The sequence below is a fragment of the Alligator mississippiensis genome, chromosome 12 (assembly GCF_030867095.1).
Source record: "Alligator mississippiensis isolate rAllMis1 chromosome 12, rAllMis1, whole genome shotgun sequence".
Lineage (NCBI taxonomy): Eukaryota > Metazoa > Chordata > Crocodylia > Alligatoridae > Alligator > Alligator mississippiensis.
The window spans coordinates 49,381,386-49,400,166 of record NC_081835.1 but is presented as its reverse complement, the minus strand read 5'-3'; the positions used below and the strand labels follow the sequence as shown (position 1 = coordinate 49,400,166).

Below are 18,781 nucleotides of genomic sequence, written 5' to 3'. Positions count from 1 at the left end.
CTCCCCCTGTGGACTCTCTTAGTTCACACAAAGTGGAGTTCCACAGTGTAGATTAGGAGGTGCTCACTACATACGCCCCGGTAGTATATATTTACAGTGTACACATGGGAAATTAATACATAGTAACTTCTGCACCATACATTCATAACATGGCTTACTTGTGTGTAAACAAGTCCCAACCTTCAGGCAGACCTTGTTAGCAAAGGAAACTGTTAGCTTTGGAGTTTATTTTTTATTTTTGGAGACCAAGAACTAGAATACAAAAACCTTAGATTACTTTGCTGAATACCTCTGACCTGGCTGAGACCTGTAGCTGGTATGACAACATGGTATATTACTGTTACATTAGAATATTATTTGGTATTTCAGTTAGAAATGTAAACCCTTAAAAATCAGGACATTACAATATTAAAACTTTTCAGAGTGAAATTAATTTGGGCATGATGGACATAGCTTGCATATTCCGGCCTATTCCTTTTGGAGGTGTATCTTAATAGATCCACTATTCAACATACACTGCAAAAATGAAATTCTCTAATGTGTTCCACTTACAGTTCATAGAGAAATCATACAATCGGGGCTTGAAGGGACCTCTGGAGGTCATCTAGTCCAACCCTGTGCCTGAGGCAGGATCATCAATACCCAAATCATCCTGTACAATCCATAACCTAAACTCTACGTAAGACTACTGTACAACCTGAGACAACACAAGACATAACACCTTAACTACCTTAGGTAAAGCAGGGAATCATGGCAGCCAGTATTGTGCTTCTATAAAAGGCTGTTAATATCACTGGCAACACTTAAGGGGTGCACGCAGGTGCACATGCACCCCCCTGAGATTGGCAGTGAACCTCCTGTGAAAAGTGCCGTCAACGCCTGTGGGCGGTCGCCACTCGCCACCCTCCCCCACTGCCAACACCACCGGCGGCATCTGCGGGTGATCACTGACTGCTGGTCGGCGCTCGTCAACTGCCAAACCCCCCCCCATGGCTGTCTGCAGGAGCTCACCGCTCAGCCCGCCCCTGCCACCAACACCACTGCAGCTGCCTGCAGGAGCACCCCGCTCACTGCTGCCACCGACACCACTTCTGCCTGTGGGCAGTTGCCATGCCCCCCCCAGCCCCCAAGACATGCATCATTCATGGTTAATATATTGATTGAGAGATCCCAGGTAGAGGGCCATGCCCCCCCACTCCAAAGTTAGGCAAAAAAAAAACCCAACTCAGAATCCACACCAAACTGACCATGTGATAAAATGCCTTCCTGGCCCCAAATATGGCGACTGGTCTGACTCTGAACTGAGGGGCAGGACCTTCTAGCCAGGAACCTCTGGCTTGGGTCCCAGCAGAAGCACTGGCACACTCTAGTCAAAATCTCCATCCTTGGCTGCAGTCAACACCAAGTGCCTCTGAGGGAGGCTGAAAAACATCCTGACGTAGCAGAAAGAAGGGCTGGGGGCAACAGACAATGCCCAGAAGCATGGGAAATACCCACAGCAGAACATAGGTATAGCTATGCCAAGATCATCCAAATGGCTGTCCAGTTTCTTCTTGAAAACCTCCAGTGATGGCGAGTTCACAAATTCCCAAGGCATTATATTCCACTGCCTCACTATTTTGACAGTAGTTACTTCACTGCAACTTCAAACCATTGGTCCATGTCCTATTCTCTATAGCAAGAGAGAAAAGGTGCTTTCCCTCCTCTTTATGGCAGGCCTTCAAGTATTTGAAAACAGGGATCATGTCCCCTCTTAAGCACCTTTTCCACAAGCTGAACATGCTTAGCTCCTTCAGCCTCTCTTCATATCACTTGCCTCCTTCTGGACCCTCTCTAACTTCTCCATGCCCTTTTTAAACTGTGGAGCCCAAGACAGTACACATTCTCTAGATGAAGCCTAAACAGTGCTGACTAGAGAGGCACTATCAACTCCAGCATCTTACACTTACCGCTTCTACTGATGCATCCTAAAACCACATTTGCCTTTTATGCAGCTGCATCACACTGCAAACTCACTGACTCTGTGATACACCAAGACTCCCAGATCCTTCTGCACAGTGCTGCCATCCAGTCAGGTATCACCATTTTGTATTTGTGTTTTATTCTTTCCAAGGTATAGCAGCTTGCATTTGTCCATGATGAACTTCATTCTGTTAGCTTCAGCACAACTTTCCAATCTGTCAAGATCTTTTTGAACTGCACTCCCATCCTCCAATGTGTTCACAATCTTTCCCAATCCTCCAATGTTTTCACAATCTTTCACAATCCACAAACTTGCTCAAGAAGCTTTCTGTGCCAGCATCCAAAATCACTAATAAACACACTGAACAGTACTGGCCCAGGACATACCCCTATGGGACTCCACTCAAAACCTCCTGCCATTCTGACACAAATCCGTTAATAATTATCTTTTGCTTGCAGCTATTGAGCCAGTTATCTATCCACCTTATAGCAGTTTTGTCCAGCTCACGTTTTTCCAATTTGTTTATGAAAGGTCATGTGGGACCTCATCAAGCACCTTGCTGAAGTCTAGATACACTATATATCCATAGCCTTCCCTTCGTCCACCCAAGCAATTACTTTGTCAAAAACAGAGATCAAGTTTGTTTGACATGAATTTACAAAGAACAAATCATGCTGGCTGCTTATGAACAGCCTTTACCCCTCTAGATGTTTGCAAATAGCCATCCTTAGGTTATGCTCTAGTAACTTCCAAGATACTGAGATGTAGCTAACTGGTCTGTAGTTTCCCAGGTGCTCCTTTTTGCCTTTTTTAAAGAAGGGCACTACCACTGGCCCTTTTTCAGTGCTCTGGTATCTGGCTGGTCTCACATGACTTCATGGGGATCATTGCCAAAGGCTCCAACATCTCCTCTGTCAGTTCCTTCAGGACCCTGGAATGAAGTTTATCCAGTCCTGCTGACCTGAATTCATTCAGACTCAACAAAATCTCTCACTGTGTCTTCTGTTATCTCATCCTTCAACTTCCCCCTCTTCCTTCTCCAGATAATCCTTAGTAGGTGACTAGCTGCAGCTTAATTTTTTTGTGAAGGTTGGAGCAAAGTAGCCGTTAAGCAGTTCCACCTTCTTCTTCTGTTAATTGTTCCCCTGGTTAATTAACAGTTGACCCACAACTTTCTTGGTCCTTCTTTTCTGACCAACATACTGATAATAGAACCTCTTCTTCTTGTCCTAAACCTCCTTTAACCAGGTGCAGCTTGTTCTTGATCTTTGCCTTCCTGATTTTTTCAATGCAGGTTCTTGCTATTTCCTGGTACGCTTCTTTAGTGACCTGCCCATTCTTCCACTGCCTGTTATGTTTTCCTTTCCTATTTGAGGCATCTTAAAAGTTCCTTGTACAGCCACGTTAGTCTCTTGCCATTCTTCCTGTGCCTCTATAGTGTCAGTACAGTGTCTTGTTGAGCTTCCAATACTGTGCCCTTTAGAAGCTCCCAGTCCTTCTGGGTGCCTTTATCCCTCAGTTGATTAAGTTTACCCCACCATGCTTATTAACTCCTTGAGTTGGGTGAAATCTAGAATCCTAATTTTGCTGACCTCGTGCTTGCTCCATCTCAGGATCTGGAATTCTATCATATTCCAATTGCTTCGTCCCAAGTTGCCCACCATCTTCACATCCTCCACCAGTTCTTCCCTGTTGGTCAAGGCAAGATCCACAATAGATGATACCCTAGTTGTATCCTCCACCTTCTGAACAAAAAGTTGTCCTCCACAAAAGTTAGGAACTGGCTCAACATTTTATGTTTTGCTGCACTATTCTTCCAAAAGATATCCAGAAATTTGAAGTCTTCCATTAGTAACATTTCATAATTTTTGGATAGGTTTGTCACGTGCTTGAAGAGTGCCTCATTCACCTTCTCTTCCTGATTAGATGGCCTATAACAAATCCTCACCATTATATCAGTACTACATCTTTCACATTTCATCTTCACCCAAATGCAGTTTGCTTTTCTGTCTTTTTCCTCCTGAACCAGGGAACAAGTATATGCATTTTTGGCATACACAGCAACATCACCACCTTTTCTCCCAACCTTATCCTTCCAAAACAGAGTGTAACCCTTGAAGCTGACATTCCTGTCATAAGAACAATCCCACCATGTAATATCAAATCAGGTCACAGTTAGGGGTCACAGTTAGGGATCTACTTCATTTGCAGTTTTCGCAGACACTGTGAAAAAAGTGTTGTCCATAACTGCAAGGACAATGGTTGCACTGGCCACAATTTCCTGCGAAATCAACCTAAAAAACCTCCCAGCATATAAGTCAGACAGTACGCTGTTTTAGAATGTCCCGATGCTTACCACAATACAAAGACTATGCAACAATCACTGCAGCCATAGATCATGCGATTAAAAGTTACTGTCTGCTAGTGACAGATTAAGTGAAGGCACCAGTCAGTGAAATGAAAATGTTTCTATTAAGGTTATCATTAATTAGCATTTCTAAACTTTTTGTAGAATGCTACATACAATAATAAAATATGATTATATGTTACAATTCAGGTTGTATATGTTTATATTTCTAATATATTTAAATTTAGATTTAAATTTAATATTTAGATTTATAAAATGGTAAATTATGATATAATTTACATTCCACAGAATTTACTATCAAATTATACAATATATGCCTCTCTGCCAACTAGTGGTGAAGGGCAGGGTCACTAGGAAATGCCTGTGAAACTGGCAATTAGAGCTGCAACCGAGCCACAAAAATTGCTTCATCTCACCATAAGTTAAGTAGACCCTAGTCGCAGTTCTTTTCACAGGCTGCAGTTTCCGATTCATCTTGTTCATTCCCCATACTTCTTACATTCATATACATGCATCAGATGTATTTTGCATTTTGAACTACTCGCTTGCCTTTTGTACCACTTGTTGCTGTCCTGTAAAACCACACCACAAAATCCTGCAAACCAAACACCCATATTTAGGACCCTGCAGTCTCCTGTTCCCTGGCTACCTCCTATGGCAAACTCCCTCTCTGTTTGCTGCCTTCTGTTTGCTGGGGGCTACCCTTCTACAAGGCTGCCTAGCCTAGCGCTGCCACTCAGTTAGTAGGGCTATGCAAGGCTTCGGACAGAGCTTCAGATCTAGAGAAGCTTCGGATGCTTTGGGGTCTGAAGCAGCATGTCTGGGTTGAAGCGCTGCCTCATTAGGCTTCCTGAAGCAGTTTGGAGCTTCCGAAGCACTTTGGAGCTGCCACGGAGATCCCGCCATAGGGCATAAAGGGGGAAACAATAAAATATCTATAACGTATATGTTTTTTGTCTGATTTGGATGAAATGTTCAGGGTGGTAGACTCTGCAGAGAGCATGAAGCCTGCCAAGTTTCAAGAAGATTGGTGCAGGGGTTTGGGGAGAACTGCACCCCAAATTCCTGAAAGCAAAACTCTTGTCACTTCTACATGTTACACCACAGGTCGGTCAAAACTGCAGGGCTGGTAGCTCTTACTAAGGCCACAAAGCCTGCCAAGTTTCAAGAAGGTCAGTGCAGGGGCTTGGGGGAACTGCCCCTCAAGCTGTGGACAAGCAAAACTCGTGCCATAGGTGATCCTGTGTGTGTTAAGGCGCAGCAGGATGACAGCTGCAGGGATGGTGGCCCCTGCTGTGGCCAGGATGCCTGCCAGCTGTGGAGGAGATGGGTGCAGGGGGGCTCCGGGGTCCTGCACCTCTAGCTGCTGACAGACAACCTCGTGCCATGGGTGCTTGTGGGACCGACTGTGTCCGTCTTGGGGCGGGGAGGGGAGACACTACTGCAGGCCTGGCTGCTAAACTGCTGTGTTACCAGTTACCAATCAATCAATCAATCAATCATGTTTCACTCAGGGACCAGCTCAATACAGAGGACTAAGCTAATGTAGCCAGTTAATTGCCATCAATTAGCACCTACAAAACCAGGCTAAGGAGAGGAAAGTATCAATAAAGACAATCAACTGCCCCAGGACAGACACAGTAAGTCCCACAAGCACCCATGTCACGAGTTTTGCCCGTCACCAGCTAGGGGTGCAGGGCCCCAGAATGCCCCTGCACCGATCTCCTTGACAGCTGGCAGGCGTCATGGCTGCAGCAGGGGCCACCATCCCTGCAGCTGTCACCCTGCTGCACCTTAACACACAGGGTCACCCATGGCACAAGTTTTGCTTGTCCACAGCTGGAGAGGCAGTTCCCCCCAAACCCCTGCACCAATCTTCTTGAAACTTGGCTGGCTTTGTGGCCTCACCAGGGGCCACCACCCCTGCAGTTTTTACTCCCCTGTGGTGTAACACACAGCTGTGACATGAGTTTGGCTTCCAAGAATTTGGGGTACAGTTCCCCCCAAGCCCCTGCACCGATCTTCATGAAACTTGGCAGGTTTCACGCTCTCAGCAGAGGCTACCATCCCTACAAGTTTCATCCAAATTGGACAAAAAAACAACAAAGTTATAGATATTTAATTGATTTCCCCCATTATACCCTATGGCCAGATCTCTGAGGCAGACCCAAAGTTTCAGAGCCTCTTCGGTCAGATGGAGGAGGAAACCTGGTCTGGAGCTCCGGATTGGATTACGGCCATCTGAGGCGGCTGGATCCGAAGCTGGATCGGATCGCTGCTGACTCGCACAGGCCTATCAATTAGCTAAACCAGCCCCACCCAGAGCAAGCCCTATCACTTAGTCACGCCAAAAGGGGGAAAAAGTGGGACACACACACAGACACACACACACCCCAGGGGAAAAGGAAAAAAACTAAAAAAACCCCAACCAGCCCCACCCCCCAACACACACACACACACACACACTAAGCCAGGGGTGGGCAAAATATGGCCCATGGGCCAGATCCAATCCAACAAATGATTGGATCTAGCCTGCAGGTAGGCATCCACCAATTGATTGCATCTGGCACGTGGCTGCCCCAAGGCACTTCACATGGGGTTGAGTCCTGCTCACAACTGCCAACAGTCCCAGCCAGTGCACACAGCTTCCCAGAGAGGCTGCTCCCAGCATAACTGCAACTGCCCAAGTACTGCTCAGCTCTGCCTGCCTCCAGTGCCTCCTCCTGCTATGCCAAGCCCGAGCACAGCAACAGATGCCCAGCCAGGCAGGGCGAAAGCTGCAGCTGGGAGGCTCCTGCCCAAGAACACAGGGCTCCTGCTACCAGCTCCAACTCCCAGCTGCCTTCCACCCAGTTGGCTGTCCACAGGTGACCATTCACTGCAGTGGACAGGTGAAGTAGGTAAAAGGCAGCCTGACGATGAAGCTGGAGCCCCTTATACTGGGGCAGGAGCACCCCGGCTGCAGCTTCCCTCTCATCTGGCTGAGCATCTGCTGCTGCCTAGCACATGCTCCCACAGCTTCCCTGCATTACCTACTGCCTGGAGTGGTGCAGCAGGGGTGGGGGCAGGAGGAGGAGGACCACTGCAGGTGGAGAGAGCCAAGCAGTACCTGGGTGGTTGCAGCAGCCGCCCCACTAGGAAACTGTGCGTGCTGGCCAGGGGTGGTGCTGTCTGGCAGGTGCAGGTGGGAGCACAGTACAGGCTGCTCTAGGTGGGAGAAGGCAGGGCTCAGCCCCACATGGACCACTGCAGGGGTAGCCATGGGCCAGATGGGAAGAGGGATGGGGTGGACCTAGTGTTCTGTATTTTCAGTTTTTACCAATTTTCACTGATAAATTACCTGGAGGTTGGCTGGAGCCACTGCCTGGGGGCACAGGGCTCCTAGCTCTGACCCCAGGCAGGGTGGGAGGGGCCACGGGAATTACTTCTGGGGTGGGCAGGTCCCAGCTGCACCCCGGTGGCTCTGACTGCAGCTCTGCCCTGGGTGCTGGGAGCTATAAGCCCTGCCGGGAAAGCCAGTGGGAGAGCCTGGACCCACTTCCTGCGGTGGGTGCTGCACCCGGCCGCTCTGCACAGGCCCATGGGGCTGGAGCCACTACCCTGAGGCACAGAGCTCCTGGCTCTGACCCTGGGCAGGGCAGGGTGGGAGGTACCAGTGTCAGTGCTGGGGTCAGGTTCCGCCCCTCCTGCATCCAGCCACGCACCACTCCCCCATCCCCACAAAAGCCAGGGCAGCCCGGCAGCAGGCAGCTGCAGCAGGGGAGAAAGGCATGGCACAGCATATCGGCCACTCCCAGGGCTGCAGCAAGAAGGAAAGCGGGAGAAACAGTCAATGGGAACGGGGCGGGGGGCCATGGCTCTTGCTGCAGTGTGCACCCCAGGAGGGTTGTGGGCTGGGGGGCTACACTGGGCTCTTCCTGGGGGGCGCGTGCTCTCAGATCTGTGCATGGGATGAGAGCAGGCTGCTGCCCACCCAAGCACTGGGAAGAGTCCAGTGCTGCGACTAGTCCCAGCCTGCAGCAGCATCCTGCTCTTGTCCTGCATATAGATCCGGGGGCACACGCTCCCCAGGAAGAGTCCAGCGCAGCTCCCAAACCTGCAACCCTCCCGGGGTGCGCATAGCAGCAAGAGCCATGGCTTTGCACCCCGCACCCACTGACAGTCCCACCCCGCTTTGCTCCCTGCTGCAGCCCCCAGAGAGTCCAACAGGCTGGACAGCACCCCTCCCCACTTCCCTTCCCTGGTCCCAGCCTTACTCCCCACCGCACTGCTGCGAGAACATATTATTTTCCCCAATTAAAACCGATTTTTTTTCTTTTCTTCCTTTTATCCTGATTTCAACCTGATTTTTATGTTTGGAAGATAAACCCTTAAAATTCCTGGAATTTTTTTTTTTTTTTTAAATAAAAACTGAAAATGCAGAACACTAAGCGAACCGCACCTACACCGCCTGGGCAAGTTCTGCTGCTTGTGCCCCCTGCCTCAACAGCTCACCAAAACATGTTAAGTGGCCCTCTAGCTGAAATAATTGCTCACCCCTGTACTAGGCAAACAGTCTAACACCAAAGTGAATAGCACAGAAAAAAGCCTCTTCACGGCAGTCCCACACCTGAGCTGATTATCCTAGAGCAACTGCTCTCTGCTTACGGTTCAGCTTACTCTGAGAACTTCACATTTTTCAATTTTGGTTTCTAAGCATTTAAGTGTAACCTAAGCATTATACCACAGTGATTTTTTATTTTGTTTTACAAATTAAGATCCACATACTGTATATCATTTCAAGAAGACTTTGCTTAGTCTAAATCTATTTGCTAGTCTCCTACACTTATGCTAGCACAAAAGCAGCATATATAAGCCCTTGCTTTCCTTTCTACAGGTGATTTTTGTTATTTATAATTAAATATCACATTGCCATCTAGGGGCACTCTGGGAAGGAAATAACCATATACAGCAGTGGCAGCTGGGGGTTATAGAAGAGCTGGCATTTATACTTTTTCTATACTTAAGTTAAATTATCAATAAATGGACACCTGTGACAGTGGTTACAAAGAGAAATTGTTTCTTACTCACCTTCAGGAAAAGCCCTTGAGATTCCTAAACCCCTGCAACTTCAAAAGCAAAAATAAACTAAAAATGCTGCCAACTATGCAGTAAGCTGTACAGTTATACAATCAGATCTGTTTCAATCCTACTTCCAAATTGAAGAGGCTCAGAAATAAAGGGACTCACCTCTTGAGCCAGTATATTGCCCTCCTAAGGGGCTTGCAGCGCATTAAAAAGCAGTTTACATTTTATTGTCCATGCAGAATGGAATGAAAAGCACAGCTAGGTCATTTATCCTTTACTAACTTACATCTAGTTTCATCAAGGTTAAGAGGTCTTTCTTAGCGGCTTCAAAGATGGCATCAAGTTGTTTGCTGCTACAGGAATCTGGCATGGCCAGATCATGCTCAGTGTAATGGAAAACCGCTGAAGGAGTTTCTGTCACCGTCACAGTCTTCTTCAATATAGACTGAAAAAAGCAGAGATACCAAATGTTATTTGCACGCTGCAATTAGCATTTACCTAGCAAAAAAACTGCCTCATAATCTTTGCTCCCAATCTAACAAAACCACTGACCTAAAAACAGAGAACTTGGTGTTTTAGTGAAATAACTGAATTACTCATCTGGCCAGCTAGGGAAAGGAATAAGATTCACATTTTTCTTTTGAGCTATTTTTTACCCAAATGCTTCACAAATTAGGCAGCTGCTGATTTGAAGGAATTAAGACTTATTTAAAACAGTAAAATGTGCAATTACACTTGACACTGGAGTAATAAACCCAGAGAAATGACTGTCCAGGGAGGCTGGAGAAATCTCTCAGAAATTATTCCAAACTTCACCAAACACATGAGAGTAAAACTGCTTTCTAGTCATTGTTCTCAGAACACAAGATGCTAAATAGGATTGGCGAGTTTAGTCTTTCCAACCAAAGTACAGAAGCACATGCTAAAAAAATTCCAGCACTTTCTGGCACATTCCCTGCATTCTGTAATCAGAAAGCAGACTAGTGTGCAAACATGATTCTAAAGATAAACCCAGAGATTTCAAATGGGAATCCAGGGTAAAAAAAAATTCTAACCTGTTATAGTCTTGCTAAGTTTTTGTCAAGGAGAGCTACACGTCCCTATGTCAAAGAGAGCTACGTGTCCCTGCCAGCCGACATTGGTGGACAGCTGGAGACCCTCTGGGTTAAAATCCATGGGGAACACAGCACAGGGCACACGATGGTGGGAGTCTACTACAGACTTCCCACCCAAAGTCAAGAGCTTGACCAGAAGTTTGCCAGGAAATTGGCTGAGGCCACATGCTTCCGGTGTATGGCTGTCATGGGAGACTTCAACTATCCAGACATCTTGTGGGAAGAGCGCTTGGCTAAATCCGAGCTGTCGCAAAGCTTCCTCTCGTGTGTGGATGACCTTTATCTGACTCAAGAAGTCTACAGGCCAACGAGAGGTAAAGTGCTGCTTGACCTGGTACAGGGAACCGGGGACAACCTAATCAGCAACCTAACGATCGATGGGAAGCTGGGCGACAGCAACCACGAGCTGATCACCTTCACCATCTGCCGTAAAGCTAGCAAGTCAGTCAGCAATACAGAAGGGGCAGGGGTAGGGTGTGTGTGCATGTGCGCATGTGTGTACGTGTGTGTGCGCACATGCACATGTGAATAGACAGGGGCAGTGTGTGTGTAGGCAGGAGCAGCGTGTCTGTAGGCAGTGGCAGTATGCATGCGTGCAGGCAGGGGCAGAGTGGGTGCGTGTTCGTACGGTGAGTCCCTTACGTACACTCACCATACACATGCATCCCCCTCGCACTGCCATTCACGCAGACTCCCACACACACCCAAGCCACCCTCCCCCTACACACCCCCTACAAACCCCATACCCACCCTCACACCATGTCTCCACACACAGCCACATGCTCCCTCACCCCACATAGCCACACCCACAGCCCCCCACAAACTTGTACCCACCCCCCCAGTATACAAGCATAACACTTCATTTTAAGCTATTGTGCAATCACCTTTTTGTGCACTACACAAACCCACGTAAATCAGGGCAAAAATATTTTTTTAATCAAATTCATGTTTTAAACATTCACTTTTTAGAATATAATTTAGTATTTTTCTGGTTCCAGGATGGCAAAACCCCTTGCTGAAAGGAGTAGTTCTGGGGGCAAGGGGAGGAACTTCTGGTAGCAAAGGGCAGGGGTTAGGAGGCAGGACTTTCAGTCCCAAGATGACAACCAGGGGGCAGGGCCCCTGTTAAGGGGCGCTGCTACCCATCTGACCTTTGATAGCTTGCCAAAACTTGGTAAGTGGCCCTCTACCCAAAATAATTGCCCACCCCTGGCTTAAGGACATAAGCAGACAAGGTTCTTTGGGCAGATGTGGAATCTTTTATTAGACCAACTAAAGAGTTGGAAAAATTGTTCTTTGCAAGCTTTTGGGCACAAGCACCCTTATTCAGCCATAGGGATAGCTTGTTGGTATTTTGTGCACTCTCCTGGGTAGAACAGAAGTGTAAGCCCATATGCAAAATGCAGGTCTGAAAATGCTAATGTGTGGTAAGGAAGATCAGTAAAAAGCAGTCTCAATAGGACTTTTATGCCATGCCTCAGTCCCAGATTCCTTGGGTGGGACTATGAAGCCATTTTAATCTATTGGGTAGCAGCAAGTTTAAAAAATGCACTAATGCAAAACAACTGACCACCTATCTATAGTCTGAACATCTGACTTCCTATATAAGAACTGGACTCTGATGCAGCCCTTATGTAGCAATGTATCCTTTCTATTAAGGATATAAGCAGTTAAATGGTAATTATAATTATACTATTTAATATTTACTGTTTACCTCCCAGCTCAGGGCTGCCCGCTGTTGGGGAAGCAGCTACGGCAGGGGCTGCCTGGGAGGCAACGCAGATCTGGGTTACAGCATCACATGACCGCTGTGGTAGGGAGGTAACTAGCAGTTACCTGGGGGAGTGCAGCTGGGCAAAGTTGTGTGGCAGAGCTGGCAGGGCTTAAACAGGAGTGAGCACAGCAGCAGGGCTGCCATGGGGTGCCTCAGAGGCGAGTTGCACTGAACTGGCCCCTCCCCACTCCCCCACAGGGGCTATGGGGGGGGAAGGGGGGGGGAAGATGCCAGGGTCTGTGCAGCCCATTTCTGCTGCACTGAATGGCAGCCACACCACTGTGCTCACTTCTATTTAAGCCCTGTGGGTTCCGCTGTGCAATTTTGCCCAGCTCCACTCCCCCAGGTAAACACTAGTTATCTCCCTGTCACAGCAGCCTCGCAATGCTGCAGCCCAGACTCACACTGCCTCCTGGGCAGCCCCTAAAAAAGCTGCTTCCTTCACAGTGGGCAACATCAAGCCAGGGATCGTGCCAAACCCTGCTGCCCTGCACTGCTGCTGCGGACGCCGCTGCCTGCCCGCCCCTGCACATTCACTGCGTAGAGCCTGCTGCAGCCACGGGCTTTAGTCCCAGCTGGCGGTGGAACTCACCACAGTCCCTCATTTCACCCTTGGCCCCAGCTCCCAGTGCTGCCCTGCCCCTCTGCCCTGGGACCATTTAACTGATATAAATTAGACAAAGTTAAACAGGTAATTTTTAAACAATATTTACATCCCTACTTTCTGTATGTGCAAGGACACTGCTGCAAAGTAACTGAAAGGAAGTATTCAATCACTGACTTCAAACAAATCTATTACTCAGGTGAATGAGGGAAGAACAAAGAAGGGAAGGAGATAAGTCTTTGCCCAATCTTAGGTAAAGAAGAGTTACCTTGCCCACAACAGGACTAGCAAAAGCTTCATCAGGGAAATGCACTCTGGCTCGCTCATATGCCATATCCATGTCATATTTAGCACCACTGGAATTACCTGTAAACAAAATGAAGCACTTTTAAAGGCACTCCCATCATCCCTCTATTGCTCCAACGGTTTTTCCAAATACCTGTTCATTAGTCTCCTTGAGGATAGCAGATATTGCAGAAAACCACAGGCCACTGATTTCTCTTCCTAAAATGAAGAATTGCACAGAAGCCAAAGAAAACACAGCCGGATAGTTCAGTTTATTTCACAGGTTCATAAACTTAAAGGCTCACAGAGACCATGAAAGGATCTAATCCAGGGGTGGGCAAAATGTGGCCCGTGGGCTGGATGTGGCCCACCAAGCCATTCTATCTGGCCTGCAGGGCCCCTAAAAAAATTAGAAAATTAATATTTATCTGCCCCAGCTGTCTGTCATGTGGCCCTCGATGGCTTGCCAAAACTCAGTAAGCGGCCCTCCGCCTGAAATAATTGCCTGCCACGATTCTAATCTGACTTCCTGCAATGCACAAGACCTTAAACTTCATCCAATCCCTCCTACGTTAAGTCCAATAATTTGTGTTTGGCTAAAGCAAATCTTCCAGAAAGGCAGCCAGGCTTGATCTGAAGACATTAAGAGTTGACGGTTCCAATGGCTAGTCAAACTCCCTGTTAAATTTCAATGGGAAATAAGGGACAAGTTTGTGCGTAGCTTCCAGTCATTTATTCGTGTTATGCCTTTTTCCACTCAATTAAAGACCCCATTAAAATTTTCTTCCCAGGAAGCTACTAACACCACCATAATCACGTCACCTTTCCATCTTCTTTTTTTAGCTTGTCAAATACATTTAACTGTTGAAGCCTCTCATTGCATGTTTCTAGCCCTCCAATTATTTCGAGGTATTTTTTTGTACCCTCCAAAATTTGTCAGCATTTTCTTTAGAATGCAGACACCAGAATAGCATACTGGATTCTAGTACCAGTCTCACTGATGCAACAAAAAGTAAAAATCACCTCCATTTTCCTACTTACTACTTCTGTTTATGCATCCAAGAAATGCATTCACTTTTTTTTTGGCCACAGGATTACATTAGCACCTCGCGTTCAGCTGTTTACCTAAAATGACCTCTAAAACCTTTTCAGTCGCTACTTTCCAAAATACAGTCAATAAAGTTTCCCTACAGGTATGGAGTGCATTCCTTATTCACAGGTATGTAACTCTGCATTCCCAGAGAACTAAACAGCCTGTAGCTATGCAAATCATTCTGCCTGCCCTATTTAAATACTACACAACATTTAACACTATTCCTATGGAATTCCCATTATGGAATTTCCCTAGTTTCCTAAGAGACCTTCTCAGGCCAAATCTTTTGGGATTGCTAAATCCCAATTATCCAGATCTGCTGATTTTAAAAATTATTCCTAGCAGATTATACTTAACATTCTCTCAGCAATTAAGCACTTTCTAGTCCCTTACCTTAAACATGATGCAAATACATCAACCTGTGCCTTTCCAAATAAGGAACATGAACATTTATCGAACACTTTGTTCTTCCTGTATCTTATTTACAATCTTATCCATTTCCATCTAGAAATGGGCCTATAACATCCCTAGGATTTCTCTTGTTCCTAATATACTTAAAAACCATCTACTTCTCGTCCTTACCATTATAGCCAAGGATGTTTTGAACTTTTCCTATTAATGAGCTCAACTTCAGAATTTCCAGGTCATAGAGTGCTACAGATATAGATATATATCTATATATAAACCATATATATGTGATTGTGTTTCATTTTAATCACAGAAAAATGTGGATTTAAAGTTACTTTTTTTAAACCAAAAATTGGGGATTTTTTTAAATCAGAGAAAACCAGGATCCCTGTTGATCATACATTACTTACCTGTTTCTAATTTCTGCCTTCACTTCACTACTGAACCTGAATGGTATATGGCCAAAGTTGTATTTAACCTTCATTGTGGAATCATTGTTTTTTGACATTTTCTAAACTGTTCATTAAAACTTCCTATTTTATTTACATTTTTTCTATTTTTGCCTCCTTCTCATCCTCAGTCTAATTTTCCTTTTCTTTAGAACATCTCTTGAAGAAGTTATCTGCCGTTTGCCATTACTGAATCAAGTCAGGCCCTGACTGATCATTGGCTCTCAGGCAACTACCAACTTCCAATCCAGCCATCCACTGGAGGTAGGGGGCAGTGGCAGGCACTGCCCAGGCAGAATGGGGTGGGGCAGAGCTGTGTTTCATGGGGTTATGGGGAGGCGGCTCCCACCACTGCTTGCACCCTGGGAGGGCATGGGCTGGGGGGCGTGTGCCCCCCAGATCTGCATGAGGCAGAGCGGGCCACAGCCAGGGTTGTGCAGGGCTCTTCTCGGTGGAGGCTGGGCTTGGAGCAGGTGCTGGTGGCACTGGAAGAATGTTGCATCCACCCCAAGTTTTGCCGCCGCTCCACTCCCAGCACCGCTGCCCCCAGCCGCCCAGCACAGCCCTGGCTCAATGCACCACCTCCACCCATGCTTTGGGAAGAGCCAGGGTGCACCAGGCAGCTGGCAGCAGTGGTGCTAGGAGCAAAGTGGCGGCATTTGGAGTAGATGCAGCATCCTCCCAGCGCCGCGAGCATCTGTTCCGAGCCCAGCCCCCGCCGAGAAGAGCCCTGCGCAGCCTCAGTTGCAGCCTGCTCTGCGCAGATCCGGGGGGCACACCTGGGGTGCCCTCCCGGGGTGCAAGTAGCAGAAGGAGCTGCCTCCCCCCACCATGAGCCACGGGTCTGCATGACCCCCTCTGCCACCCAGGCAATGCCTGCCCCTGCTGCCTCCCTCACTATGGGGGGGGGCATTGATTCGTGCCCCCCCGCCCCACAACTCCCCTTCCCTCTCCACTCCCCTTCCACCACCCCAGACTTACCAGGTGGAGGCAGCCCTCCACACTGCTGGGCTGTGCTCCTCACTGCCTGAGTGCTACGCTGCGGCTGCACACAGTACAGGCATTTATCAGCCAAATTAATCGGCCCCATTGGGCTGGCTGATAAAAGCCAGTTTTCTTTATATTGGTACCAATCCAATATCAGACCCCTTTAGTGGTCTGAGTCACTCACGGCTTCTTGAAACTAAAATATCTACATAGTTTGCTAAGGGAAGCCTTCGAGACTTCATAGGCAGAGACATTAACTCTGTCATTTAAGTCGCTGCTAATTGCAATCATTTTTCATCCAGTTCTGTATAGCTCAAGCTCTTTAATAGTTGCAGGCTTCAGTATCAGAGAAGCTACTTCAGCAAAACTATCAACCATAAAAATATCAAAAGTGCCTCCTCAGAGAAAACAGGAGTATGTAGGTTCCCATGTAATGCCACCAGCTGAGCTGTGTGCACCTTACCCATTAAGAGCCTAACCTAACAGGCACATGCTTATTACCAAGCACAGGCTTCAGTGCCTACAGCCAGGTAAGTCCTAAATAAAGACTCCAATATTGTGGCACATCTTCCTACAAAATCAACAGAACAGCAAAACCACCTCATATTTAGCTTTGTTCATTAAAAAAGGAAAGGCAATCTGAGTAGAAAGGTACCAAGCTACTAGACCTCCTCTATCAGAAATGTGGTCATCATAATTATTGGTATTTGCATATGTGAGCTTCCCTCACACTAATTAATTAAACTGCCTTGCAGCCAAAGTGGAAAATAGAAAGGATATAGTTGAAAAAAAGAAGAAGAAGAACAGAAGAAGGTAGGAAAATAAAGAGTGACACTCATCCCTGTTTGAATCCTCTCTCACTGATGCCCCACACACTTCTGTTAGGGTAGTTACTGAACAAGAGCCAGGGATACTTACAACTTCCTGACAATATTTCACTTCCTTCTGAATACATAGAAACAAAAGCAAATTCCTCACAAGCATCCAGCTATGCCAACATCAGCAGAATTGTACTTTTGTACACAAGAGTTTGACAGATTGTGCATAAGCTTAAGTTTGTTTTGAGAAAGAGAAAATCTAGTCCTGCTTTCATCTCCTAATAAACAGTGATATCTGCCATTCTAGTTTCACAAAAGTTTATTCTCTAAAATAACCAGACTGGGGACACTTGCTACTAACAAAAGATAGTTGTTATTCCATCCCTCTCAGGGCATCCATTGTTTTAACTGGCTTCCCATTTGTATTGTCCATTAATCCAGGTCCTCTGTATGACCCCATTGCCTCTTTTTTCATACAGAGGATCAACATACCCTGAATACGTCATATGATGATGATCTATACTACTTACTTTGCACGTGTGACTTAATTTGAAAAAAATGAGAGTGCAAAGTATGTTTTACACCACAGAAATGCCAAAATACTTCCTAGTGTGGCAGACAGGTAAAAGTATATCTCCTAGACTTGATTTATTTGTCTGTTCTCATGAGGTAAGCAGGATGAAAAGTTATTGGAAATCTCCTTGTATGATATGGGTGATATGAGAAACACCACTCCTTTCCCTGAATCAACAGCAGATATCCCAACACTGTCTTAGTGGCAATATAGTACTAGGATTTGATTCACGATCCTAAGTCTTGATTACTTTCCTTAATGAGGTGCTTTTTGCACATGGTGCTTTTTTTGCACTAGCCAAACAATGACACTAGCCTTGGTGTCAGACAAAAAGCAACTCCACTAATTATATTCTGCCTCATTCAGTATATCGGGGAATTTAGTTACCTTTTATGGTTACACCGTTACATGCCCTAGCAGCTCTGTAGAGGGCTATCTACCCTCAAAATCATTAGATAGTTTATATTTTCTGCAACATTCCCCACATCCTGCTCACCAGGCATCTCTGCGGACCCCGAAGAAGCTGGCAAAGAAAGACTTCTTCTGAGAAGGAGCTCTGAATTTTCGGTACTAGAAGTCTTTGGTGTTTCTGCTGCTTACAAACAAAAATAAAGGTTTAAACAGTCAGTACACCACAACAAAATGACGTGCCATTTAAACAGGTGCTTTTCATCTCCTGTTTTCAGACAATGCATGCACTAGGTCTAAACTTATCTTTTTTTAATATAATTTTTTTAATGATGAAATTAAAAGAAAACAAACTTTAAAAAATTCAGCAACCCAAATCATCTGCCCACTTGTAGCTCCTCCCCTGGTTCCTTCATTTGGAGTGCTCATCCCATTGCCTACCACCTCTGTTTCTTTATTGAACCAACCCTCTCCCTGCATATTTAGGTGAAGTAATAAGCCACCCAGCTGTGAAATCAGCCCCGGAACTGGAACTCAGAAGACTAAACTTGAATTCCTAAGTCTACAACATACTTCCAGTGTGACCCTGGGGAAGTCACAGTCTCCTATTCGAATCTCTGCCTGTATAGTGACAATCTTGCGCTCCTTCACAGGAGGCACTGGGGATAAATAATCATCTGTTTATAACATACTTAGAAACTGGGATGAAAGGGACCATGAAAGTAGACAGAAAAATAGCAGAAACCATACAGTCTTGCTAGCAGTATCAACAACATCTATCTGGGCAAGGTGTGGCAGACAGAGACCAAAATAGTAACGCTTTGCTCTCTTTAGATTTGATTTTATTAAAAGTCTATGCTTACCTGCC

General features: G+C 46.3%; 1 protein-coding gene across 7 annotated transcripts in view; it reads right to left on the bottom strand.

Moving 5' to 3' along the window:
* The window catches only part of PNPLA7 (patatin like phospholipase domain containing 7), a 280,484-nt gene that overhangs the window by 180,014 nt on the left and 81,689 nt on the right, over window positions 1–18,781 (bottom strand). For 6 of the 7 annotated variants that reach the window (XM_059715474.1, XM_059715477.1, XM_059715481.1 and 3 more), the window contains 3 exons: window positions 18,002–18,100; window positions 13,160–13,257; window positions 9,685–9,843 (listed from right to left, as the gene is read on the bottom strand). In XM_059715474.1, coding sequence (XP_059571457.1) covers window positions 9,685–9,843; window positions 13,160–13,257; window positions 18,002–18,100 — 356 coding nt within the window. The remainder of the gene's footprint in view (window positions 1–9,684; window positions 9,844–13,159; window positions 13,258–18,001; window positions 18,101–18,781) is intronic. The other variant, XM_059715475.1, reaches the window with a different exon arrangement.